The following is a 20,198-nucleotide window of genomic DNA, read 5'->3' as shown; positions in this document are numbered from 1 at the left end:
TAGTACTATGTCGTTGCCCAGCACGCAAATCCCATCCACCATCCCCCATAACAAACGAGGACGCATGTTATCACTGCACCTTCTTTCCCATCGCCCATAGTGACCTCGTCTCTGTCTCCTGGATGCACTCGTCTGAAATTCTTATCACCATTCATATCCATCCGTACATTCCATCTCTGGACAAGCCTCGTTAAAATGCCGTACAACACTCGCCGCAAATCTTTGTCTCTCCCATCGCTGGGCATTCATGTTCCAGGGAGCCATCCAAGTCGCAATCCGGCCACCGCCGCCCCAAGTCGAAGCAATTCCGAAAATGGAGGAAACCGCGTAACAATTACATCGACAACAATAACGCGGCCGAATAAGAGACAGAAACGCTCGCATGGAGATGGGATAGTGCAGGGGCCGACGTCACAAAAACATACCGGAGACGCTGTAGTTTTTGATCATACGCCACCGCCGTCTCCGACAAAAAGTAACGTCGAGATGCAGGAATCCCACAGCGACTCCGAATCTGCCACTCACATGAAGATCGAGGGAATCAACGACGAGATTGTAGAAGCTACTATTGCCCAATTACAGGCCACCTGTAACCGACCTCATCTGGTGCGAGAGCTGGCAACTGTGCTTTCGCAGCAGATTCCAATTGTCAAGAAGTAAGCCACTCAGCTCCGTTCTCAAGTCGTCACAGACTTACTAACAAGTTCGTAGCTCTGCAAACCCATGCGCCATTGTTTCTTCCCGCCTCTCCGCCTACCTGAAGCGTTCCTGTTGGAGTGGTCGGGTACCTTGCCCAATGGCTAAGGAACTCGAAAAGATACACCCACGCCGGACATATTTTTATCTCACAACGCGGCCAAGACTGCCTTTCCCAGACTCTCCGGCCTTCGCTCAGCGTGTAGTCATCTCTCCATCTCTCTCCAGCATCGCATCTGGATCCGAAGATGGTGACGACATCGACCTTCGCCGGCGGGATTTAAGCCCCTCCCCCGAGGTTGATCTTTCCTCTCCTGAATTTGATGATGGTGACGACGACTTTGCCATGCCTACTACTCCCGTCGGGTCCCTACCAAGCAGCTTCCGGTACTCAAGAAGTCAACGCAGTGCCTCTCCTCCGCTGGAAAAGGATGAACGAGAGTTTACGCAGACGGCAGACGGTCTGCAGAAACGCAAGCTCGCCCGAGAACTGTCTTCGACGGGCAATGGCGAGCAATCTGCCAACGCCTTTGAACCGGCTCGGGATTATGGCATGTTCGACGAGAAAACCGGCGTGGCCGTTAACAGCGGGTTGGCAAATATGCATCAGTTCATGACAAGCCCAGCCTTCAAGGCAACCGTCCCGGCGAGCGTCAGAAAGGAAAGTGACGGCGACAGCTGGTTCAAGCTAGGGGGCCTCCTAGAATGGGATCATAGCCCTGAAAGCATTGAACTTGATGAGCTCGATTGTTTGCTGGACTCTTGTTAACGGCCGTGAAATGTTGCGTGTAGCGAAGGCATGGCCCACGTCCCGTATCAGCGTACGGAGTGTCGACTGATTATGTTATGGGCAAACCAATGCCAGGTGCGGCTTGTTCTGTCGACTCTGGAATCAACTGGGCTCTCTTTTTGGAGATTTGATACTTAGCTGGCGTTGCTGGATGACGGCGAAAACAATTGTGGAACCAGGGCATACGATAGCGTGAAGTTGATTTCGTTTGGAAGTACAATTAGGGAATGGGCGGATGTCTTTCTTGTACTAGTAGTTGTAAGAGCAGCTGGTTCCGAGGAAGTTTGTGCCGGCTTGATATTGGAATTCAAGCCGGGGGGATTAGACTCGACCGGGTATGATTGAAATGAAATAAACAAACCTCCCATTTCTCTACAAGTCTTGAATTCAGCTGTTGACGCCGACTTCCCGTTGATCACCAGACTGCAATAAATGCACCATGACTCTTCGCCTGCGAGTATGGAGACCAGGGGTTGCCTAAGACACGCCCGAATCCGATACTTTCAACTCAATCCACAAGGTCGTCCCAAGCTGCGTGAAGTACGGGCGATCTACCCTTGTGACTTGAAGTCCTGGTGTACACTGTGCGGCGTTCTCGACAATCTCAGCAATGTCTCGATTCCACCAGCATCCGTATTCTGAAAGAGCAGGCGAGTTAGTTCGTGCTGATGATTATCGTGGAAGAACCAATCTTACTCTGGAAATGAGAAGCTGCAGACTTATCAAGTAGCCCATTAACAAATCCCCACCATCCTCTACCATGCTCGACTAGGACAATCTTGCCTGTGTTCGGCTTTACTTTGCTGGCCAAATCCCGAACCATTTGTTCCGGGTCGCGGACACTGCAGAGGGAAAATGTTGAACAGATGAAGTCGTATTTAGCTTGCGGACAAGGCTGCTGTGGGGGCGAGGGAATATGTTCGTGAATGTCTGATCGGAGTATTCGTAGTCTTCCTGCAAGGTAGGAAATGTCATTCCACTGGGCCGGAGACGGCACAGTTTCCTTCTCAATTATTGGGTCGACATCAGCCAGCTCTGGCACAGTTTCTGCTAGCTTTTCGACAGCAACGCCGAGCATTTCATCAGAAATGTCGATTCCCGTATAGGAGATCATCGGTGATGCTTCGAACTTGGATGGTCGTGCATTGGCTTTTGGTGCTGCAAGTGCCTGAGTTGCTGAGTTCCGAGAGCTGATAATTTGACTCCAGTCGTAGAAGGGAAGGTTACGGCCGGTGCCCATGGCGACTTCGAGCACATGTCCAGAAGCCTCTGCAGCAAGCCTTTTCCGCAGAGAAGTGATACCCATTAGCCATTCCGAGCCCTCGAGACTTTGGTCAAATCTTTTAGCAGAATCCTTGGTGAAGGCGTGGGGTCGCCCTGTCGGAACTGCATCTGGCGCTGGTTCTGGGCTCTCGTGGCAGGTCGAGGAATAGAACGAGGATGCCAAAAGGCTGATATAGATTCCTAGACCCAAAGCTACTACCCCGGAGGCAAGCAAAGGTATCTTTCTGGCCTTGAAGATGGCATCGGCTGTTTCGAGAGTATTCGAAGTGGTGGGAGTGGGTTTAAGTTGGTTAGCACGACGAGTAGCGTAGCTGCAGTATGGTTAGCACTTTATGTTGAGAAGAGGATTGGTTGGACTAACGGCCGTGGAGCTCTTGCACCTTGGCCCGCGGATCGAGTTGAGGCCAGCCGTCGAGATATTGTTAGAAAGCTACAGGCAGCCCGGCGAGGGGCGCTCGTGCCGGTTGCAAAGTGTAGCATGGTTCGCAACCGCTACCAGAGCCGACACAAAGTATATTTTGGTGTTTTTAGAAGTAGTTGCGGGGGGATTGGATGATGGCGCAGCTACCCATGGTATCACCTTGCCACGTCTGCGTCTTTACAGAAGTGGTATGCAAGAATACTGACCTTGCCTAGCGAGGTGTGATGTGTGTGTGCGCACAGCCATGGTGTTTAATGACCCGTGAGTAAAGCATCAGGTCCAGTATTCTTGATAAGATATCCTTATCAGAGGTGAATCACCTTATCTAAGGAAGCTAAGGTAGGTGCACAAATCAAGGTACCTGGCTTACGGTCATTATGTGGGACCAGGCTAGAACAGGGAGCATCCCGCCCCGGTCCCACCATGTCTTCAATTTTAATTCCCTGGGACCACGGCACTTCCGCCAAGCAGTGAGTGCCTTACCAACGGAGTTTCGGCGGAGACGCGGATGCGGTTCAGATATCGGTTTCCGTATTACGTGTAGATAATATATGGCATTGTTATGTCCTGGACAACGGGTTTGTGTTCTACCCAATCTCGGCCTGCAGATATTGAAAGCGAACGTGAGCGCTTTGGTTTGCCAAAGGCTTGGGCATACTGCCACGTTGATAATCTATTTCCCCGTACTATGGGTCATCTCGACGTAGTCGAAGTATCGAATCTAGCTTCAGCCAACCTTTGGCGCCCCATCCTGCCACCCCTGGCTGTACATCTGGTCTGATAGACGCATACCATGAGTATGCCTTGCGGTCCATCTCACGAGGTCCAAGGCTGCTCCAGCTATCGAACAGCAGCCTGAGAGCTCCGAGGAGACGGCCAAGGTTGCGCATTCTCTCGCTATCGACCTCCGATTTGCTGACCCTCTTTTGCTTGGCTTTAGAAGCACTCCCGCCGGGATTGTCGCCAGTGGGAACACCTTCAGATTGGCCGGAAGCAAAACTTTTAAGTAGGTACGCCCGAGCCGATTCCGGGCGATAGGTAGGAATTCCGACGACGTTACTACTTGTTCCGCTGGCACTGCGGCTGCCAAGTCCATTGTCCATGTTCTGAAGATCCAGGGCCCATAAGGCCACATCATCACAGGCCCCCTGGGTCTGTGTGAATCGTAGCCTCTGGGAGAGTGCCTCTGTGACGACGTTCCGCATCAGTCTCCAGCGATCTGTGCCTAGCATCTCCCCTCCGAACCACCTAGTCAGCACTACGATCACGTCAACAATGCCGGCCTCCCTAATCAGTCGTTGTATGAATTCGCCGCAGCCAGTTTCGCCGTCGTCCTCACATGCCTCGCGTACCTCCCCCAGCCCCTTGTCTTGCTTGTCGCCTTGCCCTCTCCTCTTCACTCGATAGGCCCAGGCGTTATGCGTGGCCGTTTGTAGTTGTGGCTCGGAAAGTAGGAGGGACCTAAGGAGACCTGATGCCTGAGTGCCGTCCTCGACGTTTGCCACCCTTGCAACAAAGGTCGATGATTTGAAAGTGACCTGACGGCTGGCAGACCACTGATTTTCCGTGAACGCAATGCTGCCGAGGTCTTGCTTCGAGGAGTCTAACGGCTTCCTGTCCTGTAGACCATCACCTGAAGCCCTTCCTGGAGATTCCGGGGCTACCAAACCGCTGCCTTGCAAATCGAAGTCGCCTCTCTTGAGAACAGCTATAGCTCTGCCCATGATGTTGACCTTTGGCTGTCCTTCGCCCCACGAGCTGTCTTCGTTGGCGGCCTTGGTCAGTCCAATGCTGATGGCCTTTGACTTTGAGTTGGCGCTTACAACAGCCTGGGCCAAGCTTAGACGACTCGACATGGGCTGCATTGGCATTGTGTGCCTGAGAAGTTCCAACACAAAGGCCAACATCAGTGGCGCCCGATTGGTGTATATGGACGCCTCGGCGATCTCCTTCTCGTCCGTAACCACGGAAAGACTCAGGGCAGCCTCCATTTCCTCTACACTTTGGGCAGGACCTTCGGAGTTGTCGCTGGGGTGATAACTTTTGGGACGCTTCCCACTTGGAGAGCTAAGATGATCCCCGGATCTCTTGGTATTTGCCCTCTTCAGGTGGGTCTTGCATGCGGTCTGTAAAGCCTTGGCCGACTTTGAGTCACCTAGACCACGCTCTACCAGGTCGAGCGGAGCGTCACTAATCTGCTGGATGCTACTCACATACACGTGAGATTGGTGGGATATAAAAGCAGAACCACGCACTCGATCAACATACCTTCGAAGCTCCACTGTTTGCAGTGCTTTGACCTGGCCCATTGCAGCCATCATCGTCACTCCCTTCCGAGAGGTGATGACCCTCAGCAGTTCTTGAAGATCATGTTGTGAAGCCATTTCTGAGCCGGCCAGGACTATTGTTTCATGAGTCGCTTACTCGGGCGTTTATTTGTATCGGCAGCGTTGAGGAAAAAAGAGTTCACGCAGTGTGGATGGATTACTGCAATTGGCTACGCCGCGTCAAAATAAGTGAACAAATGGAAAATAGCTCCACCTGGAAGCACAGATTCTTCGGTACTCACTGTGACACTCTTGACTGCATTCACCTTTGTGCCTCTGTTATACCTCACTACCTATCTCATCTGTACATCGCATTGCTTGACCGTTGGGAATTGGGGTGTTCTTATCCATACTTTCCTCTTAACGTACGCACGGATATTTCCGCCAAGAGTACAGTGCCATCCCTGATCCACGTACGCAGTAATATGTGGCTACCTACGTATGAAACACTGTACGGGTATGGTCAGGTACATCGACCTCGGGGTCTCCCCACGTCGATGTACCCATCGGTACGTACTACGGTATGGTGGGTAAGTTTAATCCCTGGCCGTGTATTTGCGGGCAGCGGTCCACCTGCCTAAGGGTTTGGGTAATTTGACTGGCTGAAGCACACCGTGTTGAAGTCGAAGTATCTCTGCTTACTGTGTAGATTGACTACGTGCGCCACAAATACTTAACAGGGGGTTTTACTATCGCCTGGTTTCGCAGTGGGTTTGTGAGAAGGTACTGATGATAAGATGATACCTTACGGTATGTGTTAGGTATGAGTAACTGCTGCCCACGGAATGTCACATGTCGGTTGAAGCAGCTGTCGTGTTGAGGAAGGTAGATAGCCTCCAATATGTATGAATGGGCAACAATCCTGCACTTTGCCAAGCTACTCCTTCCCGTCGAGGCAATAGCTCAAGCCATCGGGAAGATTAGCAAATTCCAGCTGGCGCGGGCGAAGGATACTTAGGTATGGAAATGGCGGCGTGTCAGCCCAGCACCACAGCTTTCTCAACTGGTATGGACAAGGTACCTTAAACGCCCGGGGCTTGAGCCAGCCACCTTGCCCACCGTCATCCCTTGGCTCAGAGTAGCTCAAGCCTTGAGCTTCAAATCCACTGCGCGTCACTTTCACATCTCAACATCAACATCAAGCGTGACCAGGAGCTCTGGCCCGTTCAAAGTCAGAGCCCAAATTGCGTCGCTTCTTTCTAGAAGCGCAGGGTGCTGCCTTCAACGGCCCACTTGACTACGTTAGTCTTACCTCACGGCAAGGACGGAGCACCTTACAGCTAACCGCTCACCCCCTGCACAACGACGACACAATACACGCATAGCTTGGTGAAGCAACTAGTCGTATGCTTCGGACGACATCGCTTGTAAATCGGACGACATCATTTTACCACAACTTGCTCCCGAACCTCCAGCTGGAGCACCCCCCTCGCCTACCTTGTTTACTGAGACTACTCCCTTGAGCTCCAAGAGCATACAATCACATCTGTTCTCGGATATAATGGTACGCTCTCTGTCCAGTATAACGATTCGCTGGTCCTTGAGATTCTAAGTCTGGCGCTGGTAGGAGGTGTTGAGCAAGGCGTCTCGAGTGGCCACGTCCAAAACTGCACAGAGGACAATTGTGAACGCGAGCCTCCTCGTCGGCACGTCGTTATTTCTGCTGCCCTTTGCTGCTATCGCCTCTATCCTTTTTTTCCGCGACTACCTACCTGAGCAAGTAGTGACGACCCCAGTCCACCTCCAGTACGGGTGAGTCCTCCTCACGCTTCCCGCCTGCTTTCCGTTTGATTCAACCAAAAAGTAACCTCACCTCTAGATCAGGTGCAAATCCCTTTGGAACAGCAACCATCCCGACGTCTGCTCTGAGATCGCAGCAGGAGTATGATGTGTCCGTCACGTTGTCTATGCCCCGTTCGCCTGCCAACACACAACGAGGCAACTTCATGATTGCTATCCACCTGCTGGATGTTGGAGCCTTGTCGACGGGAAGCAACAAAATACAGCCTCATATCGCTCCTGAACCCTATGCTCATTTCGACGGAAAGACAGTCCTTTTGTCTTCAAGGCGGCCCGCTTTGGTGCCATATCAAGATCCAATGGTATCGACAGCGTCGCGAATCCTCTTCCTAGCCTACCACGTTTTGTTCTCCGATTCGGAAACTTGCGTACTGACCGTACCGATGGCCGAGCGCGTGGAGTTGGCCAGAGGCTCCTCCTTACCCGCTTCAGCGTACCTTGAACTTCAGGGCGGCCAGGATATCGAGACATACTCTGCCTCGATTACGCTGACTGCTCAACTGCGGGGATTGCGTTGGCTGATGTACAACTACCGCGTGATGACTCTGACCGCTGCCGTCCTGGTATTCTGGGCATCCGAGATCATATTCATGGCGGTGGCATGGCTGGCATGGTCTGGGCTTTCAGGATCGTCACAGGGCTCTGGCATCGGCAATGGAGGAATCGTGGAAAAGTCGTACAATAAGTCGATGGGGCAAGCCAAGCGAGAGGAAGGAAGTGGCATCGATGAGCTGTCGGATGCCCCGAGGACGTTCCCGACCTATGGGAACCAGGCTCCGTTACGGTATGAGCCTGAAGTCAAGGACGAGCAGCATGCGGGGCCTCGTGTGGAGGACCTGCTCCCGCTCGGTGGTGAGGCCGACGACGAGGAAGAAGATGACGGAAGGGGCTTCAGGGGGGACTCGGGCATTGGAACGAGTTATAGTGAGGGAGGTTCCAGTAGTGTACGGCGGAGGTCATCGCATCGAAGTTGATGAGGGGGTGCTTGCTATCTTATGGTGGTATTGTTGCTGACCTTTTGCTGAGATCTGGCGGGGTAACGTTAATACGTCGAGATATGGAAGAAAGCAAGAGACTATTGAGAGACCCCGCCGAGGATTCGGCACCCACTCATTTAATTAATTTCAACAAAGTTGCCTGCGTCGACTTCTTCGGAGTGCAGCGAAACGAAGATACTAATCTTGACCGTGAGGGTTCGTTAGGCATCACGAGCACCCAAGTCGCCATCTAACAAGGTCCAGGTGAGGTATCTTAGGTATCACCGTATCAGCAGAGGGCGATGGCTGTGCATTTGCTTACCTAACAGGAGACGGGGAGGCACCTGAGCGCTGGTACGGAGCTAAGGTAAGTCGAGGCAATAAGTCGCGGCCTAGAATACCAAAACCTGCCACTGCCATGGTGTTACCTCGTGGACGGAAGTGCCAGCCCCCCCACAGTGCACCAGTGCACTTGATCCCAGCGGATGTAGGAAGCTGCACTTGCGGGAACATCCAAGCACGGACACGGGACAGCCAAGCAACATTTCCCCTCCAGGGCACTATCTTGTCGCTTCCTTGCCCTCCCACACCGCCAGCTGCCGCCGCCATTGTCTTGAGCCTTGTCCCAACTTCGACCACATCACGCTGTAGCCAACAATACTCTGGTATTTTTCAGCCGCATCATCTTCTACTTTTCAACAATTTTCTCTCCCAGATCCCGCACCTCTGTCTCTCCACTGTCGTTGGGACAATATGCGCACCATTTGTACCTAGGCCTCCTCGCCCAAGGTCTCATTGCCCCCGGTCGTCAGATCCACCACAACCAGGTCCATTCGGAGACGGTGAAGAAGAGCAATTTCTACTTCAGCTTCGACCCCATAGTCGCATCAACTGCCACCTTGTTACGCTGCAGTCTACTCGCTACCCGCCACTGCGGTTTTTGACATCGTTGAGCCACTGAGTCGCTCTTGCAAAACACCGTTGCTTGCGTCCCTCTCGACAACCACCAAGGCAAGAAGCAACCCCCCACTATTCCCACCTCGTCCGCCGTGTGCCGCACCGAATCCCGCAAACCACCCACGGAACTATCGACCCAACGACTCACCCAAACCACGGCCTTCAGCTAACATTACGCAGCTTTACCAAGCTGCCTGACTGCCGCGTTCGCAAGGAAAACCTTCAGACCGCCGCATTGTCACTGGCGACCGCGGTGCCCTTCGCCCATTCTCCTTCCTTGCTCGGACTGCGGCGCTTCTACGCGCTCTAGTCCGCTTCGCAGCCATGCCCTGCTTTAAAGGGATTGCCGTTAGCATACATGCCAACGGTGCTCCTCTTCCCGAGCATGGTATGCAAAAGCAGTCACGACTGTCACGCATCAGCACCTATATACCCGTGCCTCAGCCAAGCATCAACCCCGATTCGAACAAGCCCGAGCCTGCCAAGTTCGCCATTTCAATTACCCTCTTGACACCCGGCTTGCCGATCCCGTACTCGACTCCGAAGTCCACCGAGACGAACCCTTATCCCAAGCCCCAGTTCGTCGGAGGCCTGCCCACCGCCGCTCAAGGTCCTTCGAAGTTCTCCGGAGTCGTCAACCCCTATATTCCCATGACCAATTCTGAGAATGAGACGATAGCCGCCTACATATACTTTGACGGAAGATCCAAGGAGGAAGTCGCCACGCTTCTGCGACCGGGTGAGGAGACCTGGGTCAACAGTCGTTGGGTTCAGGTACCCGATTCTGAAGGCGGAGGTCTTGCTGAGCGCGAATTTTTATTCCGCGAAGTCGGCTTGGAGCGTTGGCTTAACGGCTTGGACCTTCAAGGTCACGATGCGGCAGAGAAGCTGGAACGTCGCCGTCAAAAGTTCGAGAAGCGACGCAGGAGACAAAAGGCTACGACTGGAGCGACAAGCATGCAAGTTGAGGAAGGCCCCAACGGCCCCAGAGACACTCTGCGCTACGGTGCCGAGGACGGATCTCCTGTTGAGGCTGTCTTTGGCGAAGACGACTCTGACTCCTTATCCGACGATGACGAGATCCCCGAGGCAACTGGACAGATCAAGGTGCTGATGTTCCGTGTGCTTGCTTCTGGCGAAATAAAAAAAGGAGAATACTCACCACAGTTCGATGCTCATGACGACGACGATGACGCGGAGTCCGGAAAGCAAGGCAATGGGAAGAGCGGCGTCGATGCTGACGTGGAGCACACTACAAGCTTTGCCAAGCCCAAGACGTTGGATCCGAAGACTATTAGTACTCAGACCGTGACGGGTATCGATGGCCCCGACAAGCCATATGCTTCTTTCACATTCTTCTACCGCGGGGAGAGTAAGTCGGCCAGTTTCTCAAGAAATGTAATAATGTTGCGTTCTAAGCGGCTAACAATGCGTAGGGCAACTCCAAAAGATTGGCATCATTGCTTCTTCAAAGGCAGCCCAGGCAACGCCGGGATCTGCCAAACGCCGGTCTGGGCAGCTAGACTTTTCAAGCCTCGGCCCCTTGAAGACCTCTGGCACCGTTGGATTTTCTGCCTTCAGAGACCAGGATACAGAGGCCACCAGACGACGGAAAGCCCGCAAGAAGAGCAATGGCAATATTGGGGGAGCTCTCAATGACGACAGTGACGACGATGACGACGAGAGTGAACTTCTTGGAAAGATGCAGGATATTGATGAAAAGGACATCAATAACAAGCTCGCCCCCGAGGACGTTAGATCTCAAGGGGAGCTTGCTGATGGTGTGAACCGTATTCGAGTATGTTTTACTCCCCACATCCTCTTGTGTAAGCTTGGCACCTGACTCCTCATAAAACAGCTTAAGAGAGCACATTCAGCCGAGCCCGACCGCTCCGAGAACGCAGGTGCCACCAATAACTCTGTAAACTCGGGCGCGTTCGGTAATCCGTTGATTGGCGCTGCAAGCGCTGCAGGCAATGGCCATGTTTCCGAGGGCGTGAACCAGGACCCTAGCAACGACGCTACGATAGAGGGAACAATTGGGAGCCCCTTGAAGAAACATCGGCCGAGTATTTCTGGCGGCGATGATCAAATCCGAGCCCAGTCAAATAACTCAGGTTTGAGCGATGTCATGAACCGTGGGGTCCCTACACAGACAAATGCGCCGGCCACCTCGGGTACCAATGTCGACGAGGAAGAGCTGTGATACTCAATCGCTTATACTGGTTCAATCAGGGATGAAAGGGGCTGCGGGAGTCTGGGTCACATGGTAGAGAGGGTCCATGACGATATCCACGCCAGCTGAGTGCGATGAATAAGAAAAGCGTCAGAGGTCCTGAAGAAGGCCTGTTCGGTGATTTTGTATGCCGTTCTGGCAAATCAGCGGCGACTCAGCTAGGTCATGACCGCACAGGAAGTCGCGAGGCCCAGCCTGCTTTCAATAGAAACGTGTATTCTTGTGTGTGTACTACTTGCTGGGTGGACATCTTTGTGTAGCACTCTGTGCCACAACTTCCAGGAATACATATCAAACAGGCATCTCGAATTAGTAACCGTGCGAAGTATTGAGAAAAAGACCTTTGGAGGGGAACGAATCGGTACCGTCTTGTTCGCTCGAAGACAAGCATGATTGTGTCTTCCTGTGGTCAGCCTCTGTTGTATCCGGCAACATCATCATTAGGATGTAGCTTAGAGAATTTTCTGCCTTGATTGTTGGTCGTAGGTCGCTGTGGAAATGGATGTCTACTCTCGCGCGTATGCAAGACTATTTGAGTGGGAGAATGGAAGTCGTGCAGAGCGAGAAGACCAACCGGGGGTGGGGGTCGGAGGCTAGGCTGAGGATACAGAGTACCACGACTATTTGTCAAGGTCTCTCTCTAAGGTATTGTCTATTTGGTCTACTTTGACTCGATCCTTGGACACCATGGCTGCCACACACAATTACCTGTACCTGAATTCGTTTCGAGACCCCAAGCCTCCGTTGCCTTAGAGGACTAAATGTGTTTATCTCTTTCATGTCGCCATGACGCCGCTTGGACGAATAGGGAATGACGGCCAAACGCTTCTAGGTCGGAATGTCCAACATACCACCAGAATTCTCATTATCGTACATTAGCATAAATACTACAGGTTCTTTTCCGTGATTTCCATGTAGAACGCCCTGTGGAAGGAATCACCGCCCATATCTCCTTTTTGTGAACCCCCAATCCGCCTGTTTTCCCGCCCGTCTTGTGCCGCGATTGATCCGAGGAACACACCTTGCCATCGCCTTGTCTTGTGAATAGACATGATTGTCAGATTGGGGCCAAATCTCTCCACAGATTCTTATGCGCGCTGTAAAATGGCATGGAAGCGTTCAATGACCTATTTGGCGCGACATTAGTCACGGGTGAATGTCGACGGAGTCGGCTCAAGCTGCTTCGCTTACCTCTGGGTTTGACTTGACGAATGGGAGATCAAAAAACATGTACTTCTCGTTCTTGAGCAACTCAACAACTGTCACCATGAGACCCCAGGGTTGGGGCCAGTAGCCGATCAGGCGTTCCCAAAGCACGCGAGTGATTTGCTGCCTGATCTCCGTCTCCTCAGGGTCATTCATGTCCTGGCCGAAGATCTCCAGTAAGATACGGCTGAAGTAGTTGGTATGGGCATTGGGGAACCGCAATTGGTTTGCAATGCTGGTGATGAGGTAGTAGCGGGCCTCAGGAGGCAGCTCGTGAAGCAAGATGGACATTGTGGCCACATCTGATGAGGCTGGATTGAAGACATCCGTACCCTTCTGAGTTGACTGCTGGACAGCATAGTTGCCGACATGAAGAGTGACCGCCTCGACCACTCGCAAATTGGCATTGATGGGCACATGCCCAAAACCGGTATCAGGTCGCTGGCTTTCGACAATGGCTCGCGTGATGTGTGCTAATGTATCCTCAGACGGGCCGTTCTGCAGCGCGTGGTCAAGGACATCGAGCAAGCCTAAGTCGCGCAGAATAGACGCAGAGTTGTCTAGACATTCAGGGGAGTCCCTGGCACCATCTACTCTATCAGCTTGCAGACCGGGAAACGAAGGATCCGGCATCTTAGGATGGGCTGCTGGGTTCGCTGTCAATATGGCGTTGAGAAGCTGCTTGCAGTGAGGAGGGACACTAGCTACGAGTTGATGTGAGTGTGCCGCGAGGTAGTCCGAGTAGTCGTGCTGTAGAATAACGAGTAGCTTGAGGGTGGCTCGATAAATCTCTCGCGCTACATTGGAGGGCTCGATCGCTTTGACCTGTTCGCCAATATGTTCCAGGAGCAATTGCAGGAGTCTGGTAAACGCCACCCACCCGGAGCGATCCTTCATTACTGCAGGCAAGAAAGCCCGATGCTGGAGGAGGGAGAGCCAGCCGAAAACGAAGCCAGGAAGATATTTCGGTCCGAGGTCTGCGAGTCTGGCAGCGAATTTCAGGAACAGCTCCGATCTCTCTGACTCGGGGAGCTGCTCTGCAGTAGAGCTGATTTCGTAAAGGAGAACCGACAACAGACGATGGAACACTCTCTGGTTGAAGTGATCCGCGCGCTTCACATGGTGATGGTTAAGCACGAGAGTGATAAAGGCCAAGACAGAATCCAAGTAGACCGCTCGGCTTGGCGTCGGAGTAGGCTGTGCTTCACCGTGAAGTCTGATAAAAATGTTAATCATCTTTGCGAGGGCATCCACAGCGAGGAATGCATCCGTCAGGGTTCCCGTCGAATGGACGAAGTGCTCAAACCTGTCCACCGACATGTCTGTTGCGATTCTGAGGAAAACAAAAAGGTCGTCCTTGCTCTTGACAACACCTCTGATTTGCATCTGCTGCACGAACATGATGGACGAGGTCTCCGATCCGTCAGGGTTGTTGCAAAGATGGATCCATTCGTCAAAAACATATTCCATTTGGTCCTGCTGAAGTGCGCCTTCGCTCTCCTGTTGCGCAGTTTGAGGCAGTGTTTGACCAGAGAGCTTCGCCTTCAAGCGCTGTCCGATAGCGGAATCTGGCTCGTCCTGTATCCAGGACCAGGCAGCCTCGAGTGTCCGAACAAAGTCGCCATAAAGCGCCATTGGCCGGCTGCCGAGGAGAGTCAGATCAACCATCTGGTCCAAGAAGTCTAGCGAGCCTTCTTTCCTTTGCTGCAGCGCTTTGGACATGGATAAATCAATGTTTCTCCAGTCGAGGAGGTCGGTGCGCAGCAGTGCAGCGAGAAGTGGCATTTGGAGGAAGGTGGCTCCAGACTGTTGGCGGAAGTGGGCAGTGACGCGGTTGTTCAGCGTTGGGCCAGAAATCTTCCGCAACGTCTCCAGGACATGGACCAGGCTTTCCAAGGCTAAGTTGTCATCCATCGGGCTGAAAATGAGCTGGATAATTTGATCAGCAGCAAAAACAGCAAACTCGTCTGAAGTCTGCGATGCCTTGATCATATACTGAACCAATGCGTCAACCACATCTAGGACGGGATGTGGCCTCGGGAGGTCGGCGAAGTGTTCCTCGCGCGCTTCGGTCGCCACGCGCTGCAGTTCCATGAGAAGCTTCTGGACGCGTTCAATCAAAGCGCGGCCGTCCATTTGGAATGCTTGGGGCCTCGCGGTAGGCATCGCTCCATTGTGAACGGGGGCGTACTGCTGAACCTGAGAGCCGAGGTGTTGAACGGCTGGTGCATCTGCCGTAGCTCCCAGGCTGGGTACTGTGGAGAACTGATCTTGGAGAACTTCGTTGGCAAGCGATCTAGTCGCATCAGAAGCGGAGGGTACGTGAGATGGAGCATTAGAAGTGGTGGTCCGAGGCTGGCGGGCGAAGTCCTCGTATATGGCCATCTGTTCAGGGTTGAGGCCGCCCATGCTTGGCGACAACTTGAACGGGTTGGGAATCGTCCACGCCCACCGACTGAGAGAGGCATCCACATATGGCTCATTAGGGCGCTGAAGGCGATGACGACGGCGTGCTTCCAGTTCAGGCTCAATCATCTCCTCAATCTCCGGCACAGCTCTCTCCTCAGCTTGCTTCTCGATGATGTTGCATGCCAGATCAAGATTTGAGTTCACACACATGATGATAGTGCCTTCCGGTAACCCTTGCGGTAAATCATTAGATGAGTTCCTCATATAATTTGTGAAGTTGGCTCTCAACGGCTCCTTAGAGGTCACCAGCGCCAAACTTCCGGCAGTCGCCTTCACCATGCTGATGGCTGATGTCCTGACCCTGTTCTCATCAGGCTCAGTCGCAAAATCTTTGTGAATCATTTGCTGGGTGGAAATGGCAGCAATCGTGACGGATCGATCTACCACAGGCTGTATGATGTCTTGCAAAGCCTGCGTAAGAGCAGTCCGAACAATCTCGTGCAGTCGGGTAGCCGTTACCACCATTTCGTTCGTAGGCGGAATGTGAATGAGCGGGCCAAGATCTGGGATTGATGCAGCAATGACCTGAGGAGAGAGGCCAGCTGTGACACCCGTGGAAATCCCGTTCAGGGAAAGATTTTCAAACGTCTCCAAAGCGTCTTGGGAAACCAGCTCTTGTGCATCTTCGACAGCGGCACGGTTGAGAATCTCGCCGGAAGGCTCGATACTTTTGTGGTCAAGGTTAAGACCCTTGCACAACACTTCAATCTCGAACTTGAGATTGAGCTTCAGCTCAGCATGGTGATATAACTCGATGAGCAAGTGAATGATATCCATCAACCATGGGTTCGGTGGCCGAAATACGGTTGAGTTGACTCCCTGGAGAATGACTTTGCAAACGAAGGGAATGACCACGATGAGCCTTTTCGTGTCGTGAGCCTCGATCAAGAGCTGTTTGAAGGCAATGTTCTTGTGCTTAATCGGCTTATCGCGAGCCAGAGTGAGAAGACCAAGCCAGCCTCCAAGATTCTTGAGGTGTGACCGTTCGGTCGAGTTCTGCATGGTGGCCTCCGAGTTGAGCATACGAGCCACGCTCACGTACGTCTCTCTCAAAACCTCTCCCCACAGAATTTTGTCTTCGAACAGCTTGACCAGTTCAAGGTAGACTTGGTGATAATTAGGCTGCATCTTGGCTCGCTCCTCGACCAGATGGCTTGCAAACCATTGCTGATAACGATGTTCCAGAATTTCCCGCAACTCTTGACACATGGTTTGAAGGGTGGTCTCGGTAAGATTGTTCAGTACGAACTGAATCTTGCCTTGTGTATCGCTTGATGGCTCCTCGCAATCGACTCCAGGCGAACGGTCAGATGCGTTGATAGACTGGAAGGGCTGCGGTTGACGATCCGTCGGTCTGCCTTCGGGTACGTTACCGTTCGAAAGAGACTCGCTATTGACATGAGCTGAAGGCATAACGCCGTTGCGCGATCGTGCAAGCTCATCCTCGTGGTCTCGAACCACGTCTTCAGCCTTCTTCCAGGCCTCGGTACCTTGTAGGCCGGGTATCTGCAGCAATTGTCGACAGAAGCCGGGCCATTCCCGGAAGCGAGAAAACAGTTGCATCAGGGCCTGCAGTCCAAATTTGTACATCGAATCCTCTGGGGAATAGTCTCTGACAGCCTCAAGAATCATGCCAAGACCAATCTTGAGCGGGAGATCCGAGATAAGCTTGTGGGAGATGATGCCACCGAAAAGCACTGCGGTTGTTGCGAGTGCCTCTAAGGGATAATCGACATAATGAGCGTATTCATCGAACAGGCCGTGGATCATGCATGCGAACACGTCTTGATCTAGAGGATCGCGAGAATGTTTGTACCGATCCAGGACCTCGACGATGTTGCGGACTTGAATTTCGTCCCCGTACATCTTCTTGTAATGTTCTTCCATCTTACTGTTGGCCCCGGTAGGCAAGGCGTTCCCATCTTTGCCGTTGGCGTCAATGATATCGTCGAAGCCTTCGCCATAGTTGATCAATCTAGGGTAGACCGTGATGCAAGATCGCTGCACCATGATGAGATCCTGCAAGGGAGTCTTGGGGAGAAAGTCCTCCAGAATTTGCAGAAAAGCAGCCACTGTCCTCACTTGGAGAGTGGTACTAGATTTGACGGCAGCTTGGCCATCAGGGGGGCGCTGGAATTGCAATTCCAAGTTTGCCTTGATCAGCAAAAACTGGAGCAAAGACCGCGCAATCTCGTTGCTTCTCTCGGAGTTGAGTCGCGCCCAATTAACCAAGTCAAGATAACCCTCGGCATGAGCAAGCGCTGCAAGATCGAGTCCAAACCCATTTGATAGGTATACAAGCTCATTGAGCCACTTGTGTTTCAAGGCATGCTCAAAAATCAAGGGAAGATCGGTTGGTTTAATGGCATGTGCCTCAATCAGCCGCTGAATCACCCACTCCTTGTCCTTCTTCCACAGGCTGTCGAGAACAAAATCATATTCCGTTGATCGTTTGTAGAGGAAGCTTTCGAAAAGAGAGTTCAGCGTATCGACTGCCATCGTTGGCCATGGTTTCGGCACTCCAAATGCGGAAACGACGAAGATGTCTAGGTTAGGTACCACGACTTCCTGGAACAGGCGCTTGGCTTCGACGCTTTGCGACGCGTGGACTGAGTGAAGGGCAACATGAAACACGGCCGACAGTGCCTCAACAGACACCAACGCGTGCTTGGCCGCGAACGCCGCGCGTTGCTGAACCTCTGGGGCAGATTGCACGTAGGTTTCCAGTGTCAGCGTTGGAATCAAACCCGGGATTGTACTGGCGTCAAGCTGATCCGGCTGAAGTGAGGCGAACGCGCATATGAAAGACAGTTGGGTTTCTGGATGTTCCCAGTTTCCACCCCATAGCTTCTGGATATCAAATGTTTGATCATCTTCAGCGATCGGGAGCAACGCATTGTATAGACGGAGAAATTGCCGGGAGGAGATTCGAGCGGATCGCTGATCGAAGTATGAAACCACGTCTTGCCACCTAAATGACGAAGGTAGAACTCGACGGAGGGCTGCCGCAAGAATCGACGGGTCATAACGGGGTGTCTGGCTGATAGTGCTGTAAGTCAGGGCGATTGACACCTGCTCTTCACTGAGCTGAACATTCTGAGGCCGACTTTGCAGGTATGAGACGCAACTCTCCTCATCTCTAGTAAAGTCGCCGCCCGTTCTTTGGATGTATGTTGCCAGAGCATTTGGAGGTTTGTCGGCCAGCACTCTAACCAAATCAAGCGCGGCAAGCACTTCAGAGGGCGGCGGAGCCTGGTCCCCGTGCCACCTTGCCTGGACCTTGTAGGCTAGTTCGGACTTGGACGCGGCGTTGAAGTTTGGTGGCTGATACTGAATGAAGCGATCGACGAGTACAGCGATGAAGGAATCGGTCAAATCTGCGTGCTCTTCTAGTTCGCGCCGGGCAAGAATGTTCACGAAGGTCGGGAAATTGGTGGATAAGATGGCATCGGCTGGATTTGAGTAGTCAGCATTAGGAACATTTGTTTCCCACGACAATAGGACAACCAACCCTTGGTCTTGAGGTCGGACCTTGATCCTGTCTTGAAGGCTAGCGCCAATATCGTCTTTTCGAGAGCATCCAACTTGAATGCTTCCATGAAAGTTGACATGTCAAAGTCACGGAACAAGTCTTCTGTGCCGGTTTCGATAGACTCAGCAATCTTGTTGGCTTGATTGGCGTCGTGGGAAATCTTCTTCATCTCGCTCATAAGAAGGTGAAAATTGCCATTGGTTCCCGGCCGTGTATGTCCGTGGAAGATATGGCCAGCATGGGCAGCGACAAGGCGCGTAAAATACTTCGCAAAGACCTCCATTCCGTGTTCATTGATGAGCTAAGGAAGATGTTTACGTATCAGCAATGATCTAGCGTTAGACCGAATTTGAGATAATTTGGTTGCAAGCTCGACGTGGGTGGGAAGGCTACCTTTTGTAGTTGTTCTGCTTGTGTCTCCCACTTGGCGCGGTCCTTGTCTTCCTTGATAGCACCGAGGAGGAGATATACTTGGGCGACAGCAATTTTGACCAGGGAACTTGGCCCTGTCGGACTACTCGTACTTGGACTTGCGCCTGCAGTCAACCCAGCGGATTGTGATGGATAGGTTGAGTGCCAAACTCCAGTGTGCAGTGTCTGTGAAGGATGTGGAGAGAATGATCCCGACCTTGGTTGTGGGACCATGGGAGAGTATTGCGTATCGGGGCGGAAGAAGTTTGGAAGGAGGAGGAGTCCGTCCTACAGCAAGACCAGACTAGACCAACTTCCTCGCTGGAGGCTTCCGTTATCGAGCCACCAAACTAACTATCTCGCGATCGACTACGCCCACATCAACGACGAGCACTTCCAGAACTGTGAATGTGGCCGTCGGCGTGACGAGGCGGGCAACAAATGCCGCAGCTGATGCGCGAGTGCGACGAGGAAGATGAATGGGTGGAGGCGAGGATGCGTAGGCCGTGTCCGAATCGTTGCTGATGCGATGGAGGTATCGAGCAAAGGAGGGGAGGGGACCTGGCACTTGAGCCAGGTCGACCGAGACCGCAATCAAGATGCCCACCGATGTTCGGGCGGGGATCGATGAACGGCTTCTGGAACTAGCTCGCTATTGCCGGAGGTTGAGGAGGAGGATGGGAGGGGAATGGAGAGAGGGAGAGTTCGTAGAATATGCGACGTTGATCGATCGGGAACGTCTGTCGTACGGTGCTTGACAGCTTCGCAAAAAGAGAAGAAATTAGAGCCTGGCTGGTTTGAAAGGTACGTGAGGACGTGGAGGCTACCTATGGTTGCCGGTAGGGGATTGGCTTGGACATGCACAAGGCGGAGAATGGACGGCACCTAAGGGAAAATGTGCCTTACCTAAGGTACCTGACCTCATGGGCGAAGACATACAGTGGAGGGAGGGTAAGGAACCTGATGGCAGGAATCTACCTCCAGGCAAGGTCGGGTGGTACCTACCTTACCCAGGCCAGGCAGGTACCTAAGGTAAGGTACCTTAAGGTGCCTTACGCAGTAGGCAAGGTGACAGTCTGTGTGCATCTACAC

The 20,198-nt window shown here is 52.7% G+C and overlaps 5 protein-coding genes across 5 annotated transcripts; 3 read left to right on the top strand and 2 right to left on the bottom strand.

Annotated features, from left to right (window-relative positions):
• Positions 1 to 486: 486 nt before the first annotated feature.
• CTAM01_14732 (mucin) lies at positions 487 to 1,465 on the top strand (the record flags this gene model as incomplete). The annotated part of the gene is made up of 2 exons (XM_060530731.1): positions 487 to 656; positions 712 to 1,465. 2 exons carry the CDS (start codon positions 487 to 489, stop codon positions 1,463 to 1,465), a joined length of 924 nt encoding a protein of 307 aa, XP_060374702.1.
• Positions 1,466 to 1,963: 498 nt separating this feature from the next.
• CTAM01_14731 (uncharacterized protein) lies at positions 1,964 to 5,575 on the bottom strand (the record flags this gene model as incomplete). The annotated part of the gene is made up of 4 exons (XM_060530730.1): positions 1,964 to 2,124; positions 2,183 to 3,081; positions 3,984 to 5,396; positions 5,460 to 5,575. The coding sequence occupies 4 exons, from the start codon at positions 5,573 to 5,575 to the stop codon at positions 1,964 to 1,966; spliced, it is 2,589 nt and encodes an 862-aa protein (XP_060374701.1).
• Positions 5,576 to 7,019: 1,444 nt separating this feature from the next.
• CTAM01_14730 (uncharacterized protein) lies at positions 7,020 to 8,292 on the top strand (the record flags this gene model as incomplete). The annotated part of the gene is made up of 3 exons (XM_060530729.1): positions 7,020 to 7,022; positions 7,086 to 7,270; positions 7,338 to 8,292. The coding sequence occupies 3 exons, from the start codon at positions 7,020 to 7,022 to the stop codon at positions 8,290 to 8,292; spliced, it is 1,143 nt and encodes a 380-aa protein (XP_060374700.1).
• A 1,284-nt stretch (positions 8,293 to 9,576) lies between these two features.
• Positions 9,577 to 11,458, top strand: CTAM01_14729 (uncharacterized protein; the record flags this gene model as incomplete). The annotated part of the gene is made up of 3 exons (XM_060530728.1): positions 9,577 to 10,624; positions 10,689 to 11,050; positions 11,111 to 11,458. 3 exons carry the CDS (start codon positions 9,577 to 9,579, stop codon positions 11,456 to 11,458), a joined length of 1,758 nt encoding a protein of 585 aa, XP_060374699.1.
• Positions 11,459 to 12,576: 1,118 nt separating this feature from the next.
• On the bottom strand, positions 12,577 to 19,758 carry CTAM01_14728 (CCR4-Not complex component; the record flags this gene model as incomplete). Its single annotated transcript, XM_060530727.1, has 4 exons — positions 12,577 to 12,615; positions 12,680 to 18,615; positions 18,675 to 18,996; positions 19,462 to 19,758. Coding segments are annotated over 4 exons (6,594 nt in total), but the record flags the coding sequence as incomplete, so codon positions are not given.
• Positions 19,759 to 20,198: the final 440 nt, after the last annotated feature.

Source organism: Colletotrichum tamarilloi (assembly GCF_030869305.1).
Source record: "Colletotrichum tamarilloi strain Tom-12 chromosome Unknown Scaffold_132.1, whole genome shotgun sequence".
Lineage (NCBI taxonomy): Eukaryota > Fungi > Ascomycota > Sordariomycetes > Glomerellales > Glomerellaceae > Colletotrichum > Colletotrichum tamarilloi.
This window is presented reverse-complemented; position numbering and strand designations above follow the sequence as displayed.